We start from the raw sequence: 19,877 nt of genomic DNA, 5'->3' as shown, positions 1-19,877 counted from the left end.
AACAATTAAATATTGATTTGTTACCAAGTTTCAGAAATTTAGCACTTAAATCATCTCAGTACAACAGACACAATTGTACTTTTCCTTAAAACGGCATAACTGCTTTGTGTGATGTAATGTTACTTTAAAAACTGATTTTTATAAATTGTATTTCTTTGATTAGTGCTTCTCTTTGGCAGTATTTCCTTCCTTAGTTGAAATTAGTGATTCCCTGTGCATTTCCATTATACGGAAAATTTTGGCTTTTATACCTGAGCAACTCTTTTTCAAATTTATTGACAATTGAGATAAAAATGGGAACTGGCCACAGGTTTGGGAGAATGATTAGTAGTAATCACAGAAAGCTGTTAAAATATGCTGCAGGCAACATTTTAATTAACTAGGGTCTTTAGTCTGTAGTGATGTACATTTGTGTGATCACGTCCTTATATTCTTTTAACGCTTGTCTTTATTCATATACTAATTGATCTGTAATTCACAAAAGGGGTGTGTGAGTCATCAAGGAAAATTAGCAAGTTGCTGCTGTGTATATATGACTTACATAATCACTTTTTGCCCTTATCTCCCTACATTGCTAGATTTTGGACAATCCTGTAATCATGTAATTGTGCCCAATGGCACATATAGACTCTGGTATACTAAATTATTCTACTCTAGATCATCTAGATGTATATTACAATCTGGGGGCTTACTGGGTACCATACATTCAATTCTGTGAGTTTTCCTATTCCACATGAGCCCCTCTACACAAGCGCTCCAATTTCAGTACAGGAGGAACACTGTATTAATACGATCAAGAATGAATTGCTGTATTTGGCAGTGCAGGGATCCAAGAAGATGAATGATCTTGCCTGCAGCTCTTGTTATACCTTCCCCCACTATCGAAAATTAAATGTCATGTATAACAACTCACTCTCCATTACTTAATTACATGTGGAAAATGTGTCCTGTTAAAAACTGCTGGGGCTAAAGGAGGCCAAATGAAACTGAAACCCTTGGAAAGATTTAGTGCTAGCTGTCAAGCCCTAACAAGTGAAAGTGGACTCGCCATGGGATCCACCTTACTGTATCCACTGAACATGTCTTGTTTTTATAATTCAAAATATGGTGTGGCCTGTTATCCTCTAGCCATGTCCCTAAAAGATGAAGTTGATTTGAAATTAATGTGAATGTCAGAGTAAGTCCATCTGAATAAACAAATTGAATGCCTGTTTTTAAGACCTTTATTGTGCTCTTGATTCTTTGCATCTAGTTTTGATCAATAGGAGGGAAAAAAGATTGTGGGAACAAGTATGAATTTGACTTAAGAAACATTCATGCATTTGTATGACAAGTATTTGCACAGTGCCTACTTGTGCAAGTGTGTGGAGCGAGTGACACAGAGAACACAGTCTCTGCTCTAAGAGAGGACACAGAGAGTAAAACAGTCCAGTACCTTATCCAGTGGTGTAAGTGCTATGATACTATAGGAACATATAAGAGACACACCTAACCTGGTCTTTGAAGCCTTTGGGAGGGTGTCACAGAGAAAGACGTTTAACCTCAGACCAGAAGGATAAGTAAGCAAAGTCATAGTATGTATAGAAACCCAAAGATTTCTAGAATTGGATGTTATGCCCAATATACCTGAACATTACTTCTAGAAGAAAAGCAGTCCTTCTTTAGGAAAGTATCATTGGATGAACACAGCTATGTGTGTCATTTGATTTGATTTCTATAAGCAAGCATCTTTCTCACTCTCATAGACCATTAAAGAATGCAAGGCCCCTTTTCAAGTGCACAATAAAATATCATCCATGGCATATATGACAAGAAGTTTTGAGGAGGAGGCCTGTCATTAGCACTGAACCATGTTAGCAGTTGTAGGAAGTAGAGACTCTCCTGTAGTTTCAAGGCTCTTCTGTTTCTTTGTTTAGTTGGACCGTGTGGTAGAGCCATATAAGTCTCTCAGGTGCTCTGAAATGCTGACTCTTGCTTATTTCTTCCATACTTGTTTCCTGTACTATCCATTTTAAATAGTAATTTTAAATTCATAAGTAGAATTTATAAGACTTTTGGTTTAAGAACAAGGTGAAATTAGAGTGTTTTGTGTTTTGATCTTTTGTCAAAAACATTGGAATTTATATATTGCTCCCTTTGACAGACTGTGGTAACCTTGGGAAACTGTATATCTAATCCAGTTATCATTCCATCGGGGCATACGTTTCTGGAAACATCTTGACAGCCTATGACATATTCTTTTGAATATCCTCAGTAGCCGTAAATTTTTCTCTTTTGAGGGTGGCTGTAGCTAGGTAGTCTGACGTAACCAAATATTTTACAGGGCCATTCGTGAATTCAGATGAATTTAGTCAATTAGGTAAAGTGCTGCTACCAAACAAGACCATCTTTCTTGTATGACTTGTAAAGTATCTTTGAAAACCACTGTTATTATTGCATGAATAGAATTGCTAACTTTTTCTTTGCTGCTCCTATTTCTTAACACCAGCTTGTGGGAATCATGACTATATTTGTTTCACTTCTTTTGGCACTCAGAAACAGCTAGTTGTGATAGTCACAGGGATGATGGGATTTATTTTTTTTTTGGCAGTATTTTTACACCTTTCTACACAGTAGAATGCCTGTTTCCTTTGATAGACTCCTCTCCCCCAAACACACACACACATGCACACAATGTATATAGTATGATGGAACAGTAAAAACAGTAAATCTAGATACCTGTCTCCCTCTGTAGAAGCTGAAATAGATCTCTCTTTCACTGCCAAGGTGTGGCCAGTGGGTGGTCATGCAACCTAAGTTTGGGCAGTATGATACCTTAGGCTTAGAACAGGAAGCAAGTAATGTGAGTGACTTTATATGTATGGTGTTTATTCATGGAGCCACAGGGCCTTGATCAGAGGCTCCTGCTATGACATCATTCTGCATCCTGCTTCCTTGTCCTCTGGAAGTCTCTTAGTTCCTGGTCTGTTCCAAGTCTGATCATATAGCCTGCCTATGTTTTGTAAGATTCCAATATCCCTCTAATAAATTACCTTTTGCTTCAGGTGGCCTAAATTCATTTCTATTGCTTGCTGCCAAAGAATCCTAATGAATGGGAAGGATGCTAAAAGTAGAGCTCTCTGAACAAATCATTAGCAACCAGAGCGATTTCTCTCTGCACATATGCTTGTCACATGTAGGCTCTAAGCCTTGATCCTGAGAAGGTTTTATTTTTCAGACTTCTTTAGCAGAGCACAAGACCTCTGAACAAGTCTCTACTGAGGATCTCCAGTATGACAGGTTTCCATTGCCATTGGCTCTTGAAATGAGATTACCACGATGATTTCAGAGAAATCAGGCAAGATTTTTCCCAGATTTATACCTGCAGGAAGAGTCACCTTTCCTAGCACATGGCCTTCCGGTGAGGGCTGGATACCTGAACAACATTTGGGCTTTGCCAGCCGGAATAAAGAGGAGAATGGCTGTGGATATCTACTGTACTAGCTTTAGAAAGAGTCTCTATGAGAAACTTGGTAGGCTGTCATCTATCCCATCCAGTCCTAAAGCTCCCCATATTAACTCTCCTGCCAACCTTCACTGGCAAATATTTTATGAGCCAACTTTTCCTCTGTACAAATGGCAGCCATTATTTAGAACTTACCTGGGGCCACCTTTGTAAAATGTGGGTCTAGATGCTGAGTTACTCCCAGCAGCCCTCAGTTAGTGATTGACATTGTTAGGAATGCCATAAATGGAGTATATAATTCCACTCACTAGGCATTTATTTCAGATTCAGCATATTTAGCTATTTTGGTGGTTTTTCCAGTTGGAAATTGGAAACTATTTAGTGTATTCATATAGTTAGAAATACCTCCTGGAATCTTTTCAGAAAGGAGTTTTGCTCCCACTGAGATATAATGATTTGCTTTGTTTTATATGTTACTTCTGGTTCATTTACATGGAGGTTTCCTGGCTGAATGTTAATTCAATGTCATGTTCCAGTTAATATAGCAAATGTAGAGTTTATTTTCAAGTGTCTCACATCACTGTATTTATTGATAATGCAGTCAGAAGAAATTATCTAGGCCTGTTTAGTTGTGTTCATGTGTTCATTTATTCAGCTTTTTGTATGTGTACACCTAAACAAGGTGCTAGCCACTAGATTGTAGTTATAATCATTTTAGAACAGGTTGCAAAAAATTAAATCAACGTACTCAGTACTCCTGGTTGAATTCAGGCACATAACTTCTACTTTTGATATAATGCTGTTTTGTGGACATAAAATAAGATTTATGGGTTTAGTGAAAGTGAATTTCCAAGTGGTAAGACCAGAGCAGTCCTGAAGACAAAATGGTTTTAAGTGATATTCTAAATAATTCAAATGTATTCTCATCACACTTGTACTTTGTTTGATCTTAGTTAATTTTTTTAATTGTGGTAAAATATGCATAACATAAAATCTACCTTATTAACCATTTTTAAGTGTACAGTTAAAGTAGAATTAAGTATATTCACATTGTTGTACAGCCATCACCACCATCTATCTCCAAAACTTTTTACATCTTGCAGAACTGCAACTCTGTACCCATTGACAAATAATACCCCATTCTGTCCTCTCCGCACCCACCCCCAAGCTCCTGGCAATTATCTTCCTACTTTCTCTCTCTCAGTTTAACTACATTAGGTATCTCATAAAAGTGGACTCATACAGTATTTGTCCTTTTGTTACTGGCTTATTTCGCTTACCATAATGTTTTCAAGGTTCATCCATGTTGTAGCATGTGTCAGAATTGCCTTCCTTTTTAAAATTGAATGATATTCCATTGTATGTTTATCCATTCATCTGTTGAGAAACACTTGGGTTGCTTCTACCTTTTGACTATTGTGAATAATGTTAGTATGAACATGAGTGTACAAATGTCTGTTTGAGACTCTCAATTCTTTTCCATATATACCTGGAAGTGGAATTGCTGAATTATATGGCAATTCTATTTTCAGTTTTTTGAAGAACCACTATAGTTTCCATAGCATCTACACCATATTACATTCCTACCAACAGTGGACAAGGGTTCCAGTTTCTCTACAACCTCACTCTTATTGTTTTCCATTTTTTTGATAGTACTTATCCTATTGGGTATGAGATGGTATCTCATTGTGGTTTTGATGTGCATTTCTCTGATGATTAGTGATATTGAGCATTTTTTGATGTGTTTATTGGCCATTTGTGTCTTTTCAAGTCTTTTTCCTGTTTTTTAATCAGATTGTTTGTTTTGTTGTTGAGTGGCAGGAATTCTTTATGTATTCTGGATATTAACTCATTATCAGATATACGATTTGCAACAGTTTTCTCCCATTCCATAGGCTGCCTTTTCACTCTGTTGATTGTGTCCTTTGATCCACGTAAGTTTTTCATTTTAATATAGTCCAATTTATCTATTTGTTGTTGCTTGGGCTTTTGGTGTCAAATCCAAGATATCATTGCCAAATCCAATGTCATGAAGTTTGTCCCCTATGTTTTCTTTAACAGTTTTATAGTTTTAGCTCTTATGTTCAGGTCTTTGATCTATTTTGAGTTAATTTCTATATATGGTATAGGGGAAGGATCCAACTTCATTCTTTTGCATGTGGATATCCAGGTTTCCCTGTACAATTTGTTGAAAAGATCATCCTTTCCCCCATTGAATGGTCTTGGCACCCTTGTTGAAATCATTTGACCCTACACTGAGGGTTTATTTCAGGGCTTTCTATTCTATTCCATTGGTCTATATGTCTGTTCTTAAGCTAATACAACATTGTTTTGATTGCTATAGCATTGTAGTACATTGCGAAATCAGGAAGGGTGAGACCTCCAACTTTGTTCTTCTTTTTCAAGATTGTTTTGGCTATTCCGTATAAATTTTAGGATGAAACACACTTTCACTTTTAAAAGAAGGAGAAATTCTCCTTGGAGATATCTCAGACCCTGATAAATGAAAAGTTGTGGAATTCTACAAATACACACATACATACAGCCCATTACATCAGATGTCTTTTTTTTTTCCTCATTCAGAAACTGTTGTCATGGGCTCAGTGTGCTTTCCTGAAGATAAGTATGTTCTCCTCATATCTCACTAATCTTTCTTTTAACCACAATTTGTAGCATTCTTTTAGAGTTTACATTAGAGAGAGAATCTCATATTTAATCCTAAGGAATTAGTCAATGATTATTGGACTGATGCTTTAAATAACATGTTATTGAAATCTCTTACTACAACTTAATTACGGTTACAACTTTGATGGGTAAAGAATAAACATAAAGGGTTTTATCAACAAATCCCTGTATGTGACATGTATGTGCTTCTAAGAATGCAGTGAAGTATTCTTAGAAGAATAGAAAGAAGTTGCTGAGAAAAGCCATGTTAGTAGTTTAGAAATTCAGAAGAGAGAGAGATTGCTGTTGTGACAGTGGTACAGCAAGAGCTAGTTAATGCTACCTGGGTAGATTTACATAGGAAAAAATTAAGTCTAAACTGCATGAACAAATTTAATTCAAGTATTTATTGAGTACCTACTGTATCTCAGATACTATATAAGACCACGGAGTTAAGTAAGAAGTTATTCAAGAACTTCCAATACATGCAGATAAATAACTATACATCAGGCAAAACTAACACCAGTAGAGGGAACTCTATGATGTTGGGTTATTCAGAGTGCATTTGCAGGCTTGGTTACAGAGGGGATTTCACAGTTGAGACGGGAGTGATTTGGATTGACTGAGACACAGAGAAAGCTGTTGTCACAGTATAGACGATGTGAAAAGTGCATGAATTAGGATGGGGACATTGAACTAGAAGAAAAGAGAAAAAAGAATGAAATCTTTCGAATGAGACCTTTAGACTGAATGCTTTCTTTGGGTCTAAGAGTTGATGGGTGAATGAATCAAGAGTAACTGAGGACTTAGCACCTGAAAATGTAAGCATCTGAGACTGAACATCGTAAAACATTAAATGTTAACTATTGTTCCTATGCTTTAGTGTTATGACATTTATGTTATCTCTCAATTCTGTTAGAAGATATTATCCTAATTTTATAGATTAAGAAGCAAGACTTTTTAAAAGTTGCGTAGTATCTTGCTTACATCTTACTGGTAGAACTGCAGATGGAACTGTACCTTTACCTAGGTCTGCTTAGGACTGGATTTCTTTCCAGAAGAGCACATAGATGTCTTACACATTATATAATCATGAATTCATTTTTAAACTGGGGTATGATTCATACTCAATGCAATAGATTTTAAGTGTTCAGTTTGTTGAGTTTTGATAATATAAAGCATACACCTGTGTAGCCATCACCCAGAACAAAAATGTAAGAAATGCATTCACCCGGAAAGCTTCCTGGTGCTCCTTTCCAGTCAGTCCCTCCCTGCAGAGCCAACACGTCCGATTTCTGTCACCACAGATTAGTTTTAACTATTCTTGAGCTTCGTGTAAATAGAATCAAGCAAGATCTATCATTCTGTGCCTGGTTTCTTTCATTTTACATAATTTTTTTGAGATTTATCCTTGTTGTCCTATATATCAATAGTTCCTTTAATTACTGAGGAATATTCCAATCTATGAAGATACCACAATTTTTTGATCCATTCTCCTGAAGGTGGACATTTGGGTTGTTTCCAGTTTTTAGCTATTCTGATTAAGGTACAAGCATGACTTTTCGGGAAAAAATTATTATAGAATAAACTTGTTTAGAACATCTTTGAGTCAGGATAGACTCAATAATCCTTCAAATGTTAACTAACAGCCCAAATGTCAGTCGCTTAAAACGACACAGGGTTTCTTTCTTTCTCATTGTACAGGTCTACCGGGGCTCAGCAAGGGGGCCTCTCTGCTCCCTATGGTCAGTTAGGTACCCAGGCAACAGAGGTTCCATCTCAGCCTGTGTTTCCATGATCACCAAGGCAGAAAAGGAAACGTAGTTAATGGAGAACTGGCTCAACTTTAAAGGTGAAGAAAACTACCAGCCAGAGGATTTAGGGACAGCCCTACTCGCTGTCAGAGAAGAGTACTGAGGGAATTACACCCCATCATACTATTCACCATCCTACCTGCACTATCAAGCACAATGAGTATTTTAAAGCATTTTACAGTCATTATATTTATTTGAGGGATGAGTAATGTAGCTGTGATACTCCGAACTTAATTATGAAAAGTTGATCGAGTCAGAGTGCGCACACTTAGAACCCTGCATGCATCTTTACCCTGAGGAAAATTGTGAAATAGCTTTAAGAGTAAATTGTGACAGGGCTTCCTTGGTGGCGCAGTGGTTGAGAATCCGCCTGCTGATGCAGGGGACGTGGGTTCGTGCCCCGGTCCGGGAAGATCCAACATGCCGCGGAGCGGCTGGACCCGTGAGCCATGGCCGCTGAGCCTGCGTGTCCGGAGCCTGTGCTCCGCAACGGGAGATGCCACAACAGTGAGAAGCCCGCGTACTGCAAAAAAAAAAAAAAAGAGTAAATTGTGACCTAGTAGAACTTTTCCCCAAGATGGATCTGGGGATATTAGCTTGCATATATGAGATAAGATATGTGTGGCTTTGGGTCAGGTATTGAAATGGAAAACACTGTAATATAATAGTTAAAAGAGTAGGTTTTGAAGCCAGATGGCTGGATTTTAATCTGAGCTGGCTATTTATTAGCTTTGTGACTTTGGTCAGGTAGCTTAACCTCTGTGTAAAATGAAGAAAATAATTATAACTACTACGTAGAATTGTTATGAAGGTTAAATGAGTTAACACATAAAAAGCATCAAAACAGCAATACATGGTAAGAACTGAAAAGTTATGTTTCTGGTGATCGTGTTTTCCAAATCAAAAAGTTTTGTTAGGTATTACTTTTCTCTTGCTGTGTAACAAACTACCACAAATTTAATGGCTTAGAACAACACCCATGTATTAGCTGACAGTTCTGTAGGTCAGAAGTCTGGCACAGAGGGGCTGGGCTCTCTGCTTAGGATATCATGAGGCAGAAATCAAGGTGTTGGCCAGGCTGAGCGCTTTTCTGGAGCCTTGGGTAAAAATCTACTTCCAAGCTCATTCTTGTTAAAGTCTATTTCCTTGTTGGTTCTTAGATGGAGACTTTCCTTAGCTTTTAGAGGCCATTCACATCCTTTACCATGAGGCCCCTTTCATGCTCAAGCCAGAGATGGTACTTCTAATCTCTGACTTTCTATCTCTGACCTCCAGGCATTCCTTAAAATTCATGTAGGTCAACCTACTAATTTCAGAGATCAGGACAATGAGGCTCTAAGAAGTGAAATCTCCAGATTTAAAGGGCCCATGTGATTAGGTCTTGCCCAACCTGGTAATCTGCCTTTATCTTAAGGTCAGCTATGCTGTATAATTTAACCTAATCATGGAAGGGAATTCATCCTACTCACAACCTGTAAACCAGGGAGCAGGAATCTTGGGAGCCTTCTTAGAATTCTGCCTAACACATGTTTTGCACGATTTTTACCAATATGAATATATTTTTATAACAAGATTGAATTGAAATGTGGATCCAGAATGTGTCTTTGTCATAAATATAAATATTCTACAAACAAAAAAACTGAATTGGGTGTGTTCTAGCATCCTTTTGGAGAAAAACTAAATTGACAGTCCCTAGATAGAAATTCCACTATTGTAATTGTCTGTTTACCCTAGCTGTGTTCCTCACTAATTGCTAATATCATCAAAGGCAGGAATCATGTTTTATTCATTTTTGTATTCATAGTATAAATATTTGTTAAACAAATGAATATATTCAAAATGAAATCAGAGCTATATTATTGAGTTTCAACCAATTGAAGTAAACTCTAGCCAGCTTAAATTAAAAGGGGAATGTATTGTAAGAATACAGGGATATCTTGTGGACTCTTAAGAAGAAGCCATACAGCTAAGACTCTGAAGAGAAGGAAGTAGGGCGACTTCAGAGACGTCAGCAGAAGGGAGTTCTGAAGCCCCTGTTTAGCCTTGAGCATTTCCATTAGTATTGTCTAGATACCACACTCTTGATCTCTATGAGTCTGTTCTAGATTTTGAGTCCCTGGGAGAGAGAATTGATGGGCTCAAAATGTGGCTGGCATCTGCCCCCTACATCCACTGAGGTTGAGGCCAGCTGTCGGTGTTACACAGTATAGCCCATCCGTGGAATCACTGTGAGCTGGGCAGACACTCCGAGAAATGTCCATTAATGTGGTAAATACCAATAGCTGGCTGACTGCAGGCAGCACATCTTCTCTAACTAGTGAAGTAGCTTGGAAAGCATAGAGCACACTCTTGATAGTTCTACTTCATATCTTTTTCCTGCTTTGTTAAGACCCCTTTCACTCAACAGACATTTATAGTACACCTACTCTCGCTGAGGTATCCTGCTACAAGCTGGGGATATAAAGAAATAAGATCCCATCTCTGTGTTTAGAGAGGGAGAAAGAGCAGCACAAATAATCTTTTTTTTTTTTTTTTTTTTTTTTTTTTTTTTTTTTTTTTTTGCGGTACGCGGGCCTCTCGCTGTCGTGGCCTCTCCCGTTGCGGAGCACAGGCTCCGGACGCGCAGGCTCAGCGGCCATGGCTCACGGGCCCAGCCGCTCCGCGGCATGTGGGATCTTCCCGGACCGGGGCACGAACCCGTGTCCCCTGCATCGGCAGGCGGACTCTCAACCACTGCGCCACCAGGGGAGCCCACAAATAATCTTGATAGAGCACAGCAAGTCCAGTGATAAGGATATACCTATACAGTGTTCCAAGGTACCCTGGAAACCTCACATTTATCCATAGTAGAATTCCACTCTCTCTCTCCCAACAGCTGTTAAAAAGAATTACAAAAACACCAACAAACAATTACAATTCCTGACTGTATACCGTGTGGGGCACCAGGACCTAAGAAACTTATGTTGATTATACGGGGAAGAAAAGGTTAATTATGAAGCAAACAGATTTCATTCCTTATGAGAATCATGGACTCTGAGGGGTCAGAGGGTCCCCAGAAGTCTTTCAGGTTAACTGTTTGTGTGAAGTGTAATTATCTTCTCTCCTTTGGTTTCCCTCTTCCCATTTCTTTCTCTTTAAAATTGCTGCCCTGTCAGGTCTCCACTTGCTTAATGCCGAGGTGTGTGAACACTCACTCACTAGTGGATTATAACGGATTATGAACTGTAAATTTTTATAGCAGCTTTCTTCACTCCACTGAGGTTTTCTGTACTGTTCTGTTTTTAAAAAATTAATATGGACTTTAAAGGCCAGTAAAGTCATACTAATTTGGGGAAAATTGTTAAATTATGAAGGGATAACTTGGTCCAGCTAATCATAATTTCTCAATAAGAATTTATGTGTAGCTATGTTTTTTAATGCCGGTAACCTTTGAAAGAGATATGAAAAGCCATCTGCTTAATTACTGCCAAATACGCTCTGCCCCACGGGCTCTGAATCTGGAGCAGATATGTCCTATTGGCTTTCAGCTCTAAGCTAGAGCTGAGCTCTATTGTGTTATTCCATGGGGGAGACTGAATGGGAAAGGGAATTACCACTGGGAAAATGCTGTTACTTACCCATGGGTAATTGATTACTTCTTCTGTGTATGAGCAAATTGCTGAGGAATGGATTGTACTCCCTGAAAAATTATAGCCATCTCTTAACATAATAGTGCATGCTCAGGGCATCTACAATAATGTCAGAAGAAACAGACATGTTCTTCATGCTCTGTGTCACTTTGTGATTTTAGTTTTTCTCCCTTTGCTTTGGTTTGGCTGGCGTGCTAGATAATCTAAGAATTTAAGAAGGTTAGAGCAAGAAATGGTACCTAGACTTCATCTCTTAATTTATACTCTGCCTTATTCCACAAGAATTTTTATCAACTTAGAATTCTTACAGTTCAACCTACTTATTACTTAAGAGATCAGGAGACAGATTCTCTTGGAAGTGATTTCCCCCAAATCCCACAGCTAGTTTAATGGTAGTTCTAGAACTGAAACTGCCTCTGTCTCTTTAATGAAGTGAGTGATCATTACCTTTTTAAAAATAACTCTGTTAAGTACAGACTATTTTCCAGGCAATGTGTTTGCCCTAGATGATGTAATAGAGAGTAGGAAGGACATGAGTTCTGTCCTTGGAGTGCTTACATTTGAGGGGAAGACAGATTTGAAGCAGGTGTGCATACAAATCAGGTACATTTTGAAAGAAAACAGATTTATGATCATTGATAGGTGCTGTGAGCATATAGTAGAGGTCCTGGAAAGCTTGTTTCAGGAAATGACATTTATGGTGAGCTATGAAGGAGAAATAGGAAAAAATCAGACAAAAGATTTGAGCATGAAGCATGCAGAGCAGAAGAGAAGGCCATGAGGTGGATGGAGCTTGGCTCAGCTGAGAAACGGAGAGGAGGGCTGTGTAACTGGGTTGGATCAGAGTGAGGAAGAGAAGGGAGAACAAGAAAAGGCCAGAGGTGGGAGCTGGGGCCAGATTGCTCAAGGCCTTATAGCCTCCCTAACAATTTTGAACTTGATCCTAAGTGCAGTAAGGAGCCATAGGAGGATTTTAAGCAGGAGAAAGAAATATAATCAGATTTATGTTTTAGAACCATAATAACTGCTGGGTGAAGAATGGATTGAACAGAGGATGAAAAGTGTAAGTAGGGAGACCAAATAGGATGTTCTTAAATATATTAATTCAGGTGAGAAATGATGATCACTTGTACTAGGATAGGATGGAAAGAAGTGCAAAGATTCAAGATACGTTTTGAAGATAGGATCAATAAGACTTCTTGATGGATTAGGTATACAATTGAGCAGTGAGAGGTTTCAAGAATGACTTTTAGGTTCCTGGTTAAACAACTGGGTGAATACTGTTGATATTTACTAAGGTGGAGAGGAAGTTGACTGTGGAACCCTCTGGGAACTGAGCGGGATAAAGAGCTTTATTTTATTTGAGATGCATCTAAGACATCTAGTGGAGATGTAAAGTGGGAGTTGGATATGCAGATCCTAGGCTCAGAAAAAGATCCAGGCTAACTGTGAATTTGGAAGACATCAATATATAGTCTTTGAACTCAAGGGAATAATTCATGTAGTTGAGGTTATTGAACTCACACTGGAGGAGAAGGATGGGTGGGGTATAAATTTTAAAAAGAAAGGCATTTCAGGTAAAGGCAGTGATATGATTAAAGCCTCAAAGTAGGAAAGACATCGACTGATGGATCTTTTTCCAATTGGTGAGACATAAAAAATAAAATGGGATAAAATGGATTTGAGTGCCCTCCTAAGTCAGATAGTGGCTATCCTATGTACACTGGACAAGAGATCTGTGAACAGTCTTAAATCTTTGCACACCAGTAAGAAGCTTCTTTGGTTTATATTGTGAAACCTAAAGTCAAACTTCACATAAATCTTGAGATAACTATTTTGGTTGTGTGTCACGAATGAACAGTAAAGGATAGATTTCCCACAGAACCACTGCTTACCTACCATTTGCTAGTAACATAGTGGAAATAGCCCAAATCACCAGAACTGGTATTCTAGGAGCTGTTCTGTGCCTGTCTTCCTGGTAATGAAGTTTTAGCTCCCACCTCCTCTGCTCCAATTAGACTCCTTCTCACACAGTCCGCCCATGCGGGGACTGTCATATACATCCCATCATCCTTCATCTGGCAGAACAAATTTAGAAGCCAAATGAGGAGGCTGGGAACCTTTCCAGTTCAAAGAACAAAATGCTCCAGACATTAATGGGGCCTAGAGGTTGCACACCCCATATGAAAAATTTATACTCCTCGGTGTTGAAAGAGTTGATGCCTTTCCAAAAGTATCCTCTGCAGCACCTGACTTACTAAGCAGAAGTTGGCCAACTTGTAGCATCATCACTCTTTGTCACTAATAATTGTATCTTGGTATCCCTTGAGTAATACATCTGTTTTTGTACCTAATGGCTTTGCATGCTCAAAACCAGTGTATATTTACATTTTTTTTTTAATTCTGTGGTGCTGTGAGTGCATTTTCAACTGAGAACTGAGGAAGTGATTCTAATTTGAGCCAAGAACTTAGCGTTTACCGTGTACTGATACTGCCTTTTACTGTGTACTGATTCTGCCTATTTTAACATCCACAGAAATGAAGATGCGGTCAATCAGATGGCCGTTACTCCCTTTCCATTACCATCAAGTTCCCCATCTTCTGCTGAGGTAAGATGACTGCTAATTAGCTTAGTGAATGAATTACATGGATTTTCAGTATCTGGTATTCCAAACTCAGAATTTATTAGCTAGGGTATTTCCCTAATTAAAATAGGAAGTATTTGAGGCACTGATTATAAAGTAATATAACAATGTTAAACAAACACATTAGAACTTAACCATATGAGTACTGCCTTTTTCAAAGTTCCTTAAGGTTCACTCTAGATATGCAATTTGTCCTAACTAGGCATCTCAGAATTTATTAGAAAATTCTCTTTTTTAATGACTGTCGTACCTTTCTTTATGGTTTAAAAACACTTTAATACTATGATTGCTGCTGTCTTTAAATATTTTCATCTATTGATGAAGAAATTACTAGTACAACAAGATTGCTAACATAGTAATATGCTTCTAGAGATGGATGGATAGATAGATAGGTAGCTGGCTATATAAATAATCAGCTGAGGGATTCCCAGCTGAGAAACATTACATTCTCTTCTCATTTTTTACTTATTAAATTATTTTTAATTCCCTAAAATATGCATTTATTATAACTAATCAAACAATGCAGTTATTAGAAAATTTTATTTTCCTTTCCGTACCTCCTCAAGGAAGTTAAGTTTTATTGTTTAGTATCTTTCTATACTTTTTCCTTTGCTTCTATAACAAAAATAAACTATTTGAATAGCGTCTCTTTTAGTAAATATTTGATCATATGATACGTATTCTTTCCATTCAACAAGTATTCGATGAATGCATATTACGCGCCAGGTACTATTTTGGGTATTTAAAGAAATAGGCATGAATAAAACAGATAAGTCTCCCTGACATGGTTCAGCTTACCTTCTAATGAGGACATTAACTAGCAAATGCATAAATAAACTAAGAGAGTTATCAATAGTGTTCAGTGTCTTACAGATAATTAAAATAGGGAATGTGGCTTGGGACTACTTTGATTGGTTACAGGGAAAGCTGCTTGGACAAGGTGAAATTTAAACAAGATCAAAATGATAAGAAGGAGCCAGACATGCAAAAATAAGGGGGAAGAGCTTTCTCTGCAGAGAGGACAAAAATAGCTCTCAAGCAAGAATAAGCTGGGGGCGCATATTGGGAGCCCTGGAGAGTAGTGGGATAAAATGCAAGAGAGAGGGAGGGAATGTGACGTGGGCGGGAGAGAGGAGCTTTGTGAGTCAGAGTAAGAAGTTCAGGTTTTAGTCTGTGTGCAGTAGAAGCCACTGGAAGGTTTTTAACAAGGGAGTGAGGTGACCTGATAATATAGTCTACCAGGTGGAGAATGGACTAAAGGAAGGTAAAAGTAATACGCTAGACGGCAGAAGCCCAGGCAAGACCTGATTGTGGTTAGATGAGGTTTTGGGGTTGGAAGCAAAGAAAAGTGAGCTGATGATTCTTGATGTTTTGGATGTTGAATCAGACTTGATTAAATGTGGGAGCCGAAGAGAACTAGAGAATCGTGGATAGACCTAGATTTTTGGCTTGAGCAACTAGGTAGATGGTGGTACCATTTACATTTAGGCAGAAATTAAGAGGTCATTGTAGACTGGTTAAGTTTGAGGTGCATGTTCTGCATTCTTGTGGAATAGATTCTATACATTAAAAAGAGAAAAGGTGCTTTATTTTGCTTAATCTAATAGTCATATTTAATATGCTGTATTATATAATTTTTCCAATTGACAGACATTCAGATTACTTTCCAATTTTTTGCCAGTAAAAGAATACCAAAATAAACATACATGTGTGATGTGCACACCTGCACACATGTGTATGTCAATCATTTGGTACTGGTGCTTTTATTTCTATAGCGTAGATTTCCCCAATGTACAATTGCTGAGGCAAAAAGTACACAAGTTCGAAATTTTAATCTGTATTTACTAGTTACTATCAGAAAAGATTGTAGTGATGTTGACTCCCCACTGATAGCCATTTAGCCACAGCTTTGCTGGCACTGGGTATTTTCATTCTAACTGAGACCAGAGTAGGCAGTTAGCAGTGGTGGAAATGAGGGGCCCCAGAGGGGTGCTACTTCAGTTCAGATCCTAGCACAGCCATACACCAGACATGTGAACTTGGATAGTTACAGTAACTTCTGTCCCCACTTATCTGTAGGGAGATAACAATAGTTCCTACTGTAGGGAGATAACAATAGTTCCTACTTCGTAAGGTTGTTAAGATTAAATGAGAGAGGGAGAGGAGAAGATATCTAGATCTATCTATCTAGATCTAGCTATCTTGTGCCAGGCACATGGTAGCTACCCAATAAGTGTTAGTACTTAATTCCTAATTCTTGTGCATTTATAGAATGTCATATAAATCCTTTTTGTTTTGGATGGGTGGGGGTCAGTATTTTAGAATAATTTTTTCTATAGTACTGTTAGTTATGAATGTTCCCATCAAAATAGCATCCACTTGGAACTGAATTTTTCTTTCATTGCCCATATTTTTTCTCAGTGCAGTGAGCAACAAAACTAGCCTGGCATCGAATTGTAAATCTGCTATGAGATCCCGCTTTTGTGTTTTAGAGTGAGTAAAGGTGTAGTGTTGGTGTCAGCATTTAGTTTGAGAAGACCATTTCTGGGGTCCTGTTTGGTTTCTTTTGTTTACTTTCTGTCAGGAGTGACTTCTAGTATTAACTGTGTATTTTCTCTAGTTTATACCCAGCCAGCTGGTTTCTGCTGCCTTCCTGCTGACAGGACAGCAACTTAGAAAAGGATGATTGAATATAGTATCTACTGTGTCCACCATCTTGGATGCATTGTCCCAAGTCCTATTTACATCCATACCTCTGAGAGACAGTATTTTTATTTCCACTTTACAGAAGAGACTGGGGTCTAGAGCAGCTATGTAGCATACGCATATGCCCAGAGGCAGCTGTGTTATTCAGCATTACAGTGTATTAACGTGCTGTGCGCTCCACATATATCTGTTGATTTTCCCCCTTATGCCTTTGTTCCTATTGTTTCTTCCACTTGGGTTGCCTCCCCACTTCCTCTTTGTTAATTCATAACCACTAAGTCCATGGAGAATTGCTTTTTGGAAGCCTCCTCCAAGTTTTCTAAGACTCAAAATGAATAAAATAATGTATACAGATTAATAAGCGTAGCGCCTGAAATATAAGTGCTCAAAAATGTGAGATACTATTCTTATGACCAACTTTATCCTACACTGTTCCCTTTAATAATCTTTACTCTCTTCATAGTTAAATAATACTCATGATTCATTTAAAAAGTGAAAATTGCCCTTTGTCCTTTATGTGATATCACTTGGGCCTATAGAAAAAGAGGGACCCATTTCTAAATGGGGTTATCAACTAGGATTCTGTCACTTTTCCTTCCCTCGTTATCTCCATGTTTTAATAATGTAGGACTGTAAACACCACACTAAATTGTATGCTTTTATAGGGCCAGACTTACTGTCCTCCTGACCACTGAGTCCTCAGTGCTTAGCATATAGTACTTGCTTAATAAATACTTGTGGAATAAGTGAATGGCTTTCCTGCTGTATCCTTGATTTTATGGTTGCATACTTACTTCTTATTGATTCAGTTCATTCTGCCATTATTTACCAAATACCTGCTTTGCAAAACGTAAAAAGATTAATTGCACATAGTCTTTACCCTCAAGAGCTTGTAGTCTTACAGGGGAAATAAGACATGTATGTTACGAAAACAAGGTGTCCTAAGAGATAAAGCTTTAGGAGGAGTTCACAGAAGGTGAATAGTATTTCCTAGTGGAACAGCTATTTCTGATGGATATATTGTATTTTAAAATATGAATATGGTTAGATAAGAATGTAGGAATAGCACAAGCAAAAGCACAGAAGTAAGAAAAATCTGGGTGTGGGATGGGGAGAAGAATATAATGGGTATGTGAAAGAGAGTAATAGAAGATGGGGTTGGAAAAATAAATTCAGGTCAAATGAGAGAGTCTTGAATTTAAATCTCGGAAGGTTTGGATGTCACGCATTAGGCACTTGGAGCTGTTGAAGGCATTTTGGATAATGAAATTGTGTGATCAGGGCTCTACTTCACGTAGATTAGTGTAATAGCAAAGTCAAAAATGTCTTGAAGTTGGAAACCCAATTAGGAAGTTACTGCTATGGTATCTCCTGAGAGGTATGAGGGCTCAAGTATACTTGGGAGGCAAGATATTTATTCCATTACTCGACAAGGCAGGCTGAATCTTTTAGAATATCTTTATAGAAGTAAGAACGTTCTTTTTTTTCTTTTTTCAGAAGTTGTGCTTTTTTGAATACTAAGTGAAATGGAGCAGGCCTCATACAGAATGGAGAGGTTGATTACCCAAGGATTCCTATTAGCATAATTTCCATTTTATCTTTAATTGTGCATTGCCTTTCTGGAATTCTGAATAGCCTTGAAGATATGCTGATAATTGGGAGTAGGAGAAAGAAATTTAATTTGTCACATCAAGTAAACATGACTTTGCAGAAAGAAATATTTGTGAACTTAGGCTGGCAATGAAACTAATAAATCATTTTGTGATTTTTTTTTTTTTTTTTGCTGGGGGGTGGTTACGCCGGCCTCTCACTGTTGTGGCCTCTCCCGTTGTGGAGCACAGGCTCCGGACGTGCAGGCTCAGTGGCCATGGCTCACGGGCCCAGCCGTTCCGTGGCATGTGGGATCTTCCCGTACTGGGGCACGAACCCGTGTCCCCTGCATCGGCAGGCGGACTCTCAACCACTGCGCCACCAGGGAAGCCCCATTTTGTGGTTTTTTGAAGAGAGTGTTGGTTTTACGACATATGGGGATGACAAAATTTAAACCAACATAAGTTTTATTTTGAAAAAGAATTTTCAATTATGTCAGAGAGGTATAGTTGCTGGGGTTTTTTTGTTATTAATTTTGCTTAGTAAAATCTTAAAAGGAAAACAGTTGTATTTACTCTTTTGTCATGTTAAATGAGGAGAGAGGGTAGGGAACAACACTATGGAATGTTTATCTGATCAGAAGTGTTTTTCCAAACCACAATAACATCCTTAACTAATTTAACTTTTATTGATAGCCTACTCTCAAGTAAAAGGTAAATTCCTACTGTCAATGTTCTCACTGTCTAGTTGGAGAAAACTGTAGACAAACACTGGGTATGAAAAAAATAAAGTAGTACAAAAATAAAATAAAATTTATTACCACTTTATGTTGAAGATGTTGGAGGAACCCAGCAGAGGAAGTTTAAAACTTTCAGAGGGTTTGGAAGAGACTTCTCAGTAGGGATTGAGTAGCATTTCTTATCAGTCCTTTTGTGGGGGAGAAGGCAGTAAAGTCTGTGTTCAATGTACAATCATGAGCCATGCCTTTTCCTTTCATTCATCTGTAATTCACTGTGGAATGTACTGACCACAGTCTTCATGAGGAAAGGTCATTCTCTTTGAGCAGCCTTGGCTGGGCTGGCAGCTTTGGACAGGTGGTTTGAAGATCAGCAACAGAGGAAGGGAACCCAGCCATCCAGATGAGCTGAATCATCTTGGGTGTCAGTGGGCCACCGTCCATCAGCCAGATGGTCTTCAAACCACCATGATGCAATTGTGCTTTGGAAATCATGCCTGCTGACCTGTTTTTCCCTTTCCATCTGACTGATTCCTGTTTTTTAAGCTTCTAGTCAGCAGGGTATTTTATATATATGAGCCATTCTGTTCTCAGAACAGAACCCACATTGTTTTTGTTCAGTGCTTCATTTAAGCATGAAAACTCTTT

At 38.2% G+C, this 19,877-nt stretch overlaps 1 protein-coding gene across 24 annotated transcripts in view; it reads left to right on the top strand.

Annotated features, from left to right (window-relative positions):
- Positions 1–19,877, top strand: part of PATJ (PATJ crumbs cell polarity complex component) — a 405,040-nt gene that overhangs the window by 254,982 nt on the left and 130,181 nt on the right. For all 24 annotated transcript variants that reach the window (XM_049696976.1, XM_049696961.1, XM_049696921.1 and 21 more), the window contains one exon: positions 14,089–14,161. In XM_049696976.1, coding sequence (XP_049552933.1) covers positions 14,089–14,161 — 73 coding nt within the window. The remainder of the gene's footprint in view (positions 1–14,088; positions 14,162–19,877) is intronic.

This window comes from Orcinus orca, chromosome 1, assembly GCF_937001465.1.
Source record: "Orcinus orca chromosome 1, mOrcOrc1.1, whole genome shotgun sequence".
In the NCBI taxonomy this organism is placed as follows: Eukaryota; Metazoa; Chordata; class Mammalia; order Artiodactyla; family Delphinidae; genus Orcinus; species Orcinus orca.
The sequence above is the reverse complement of the archived record's forward strand: the minus strand, read 5'-3'. Positions and strand labels throughout refer to the sequence as shown.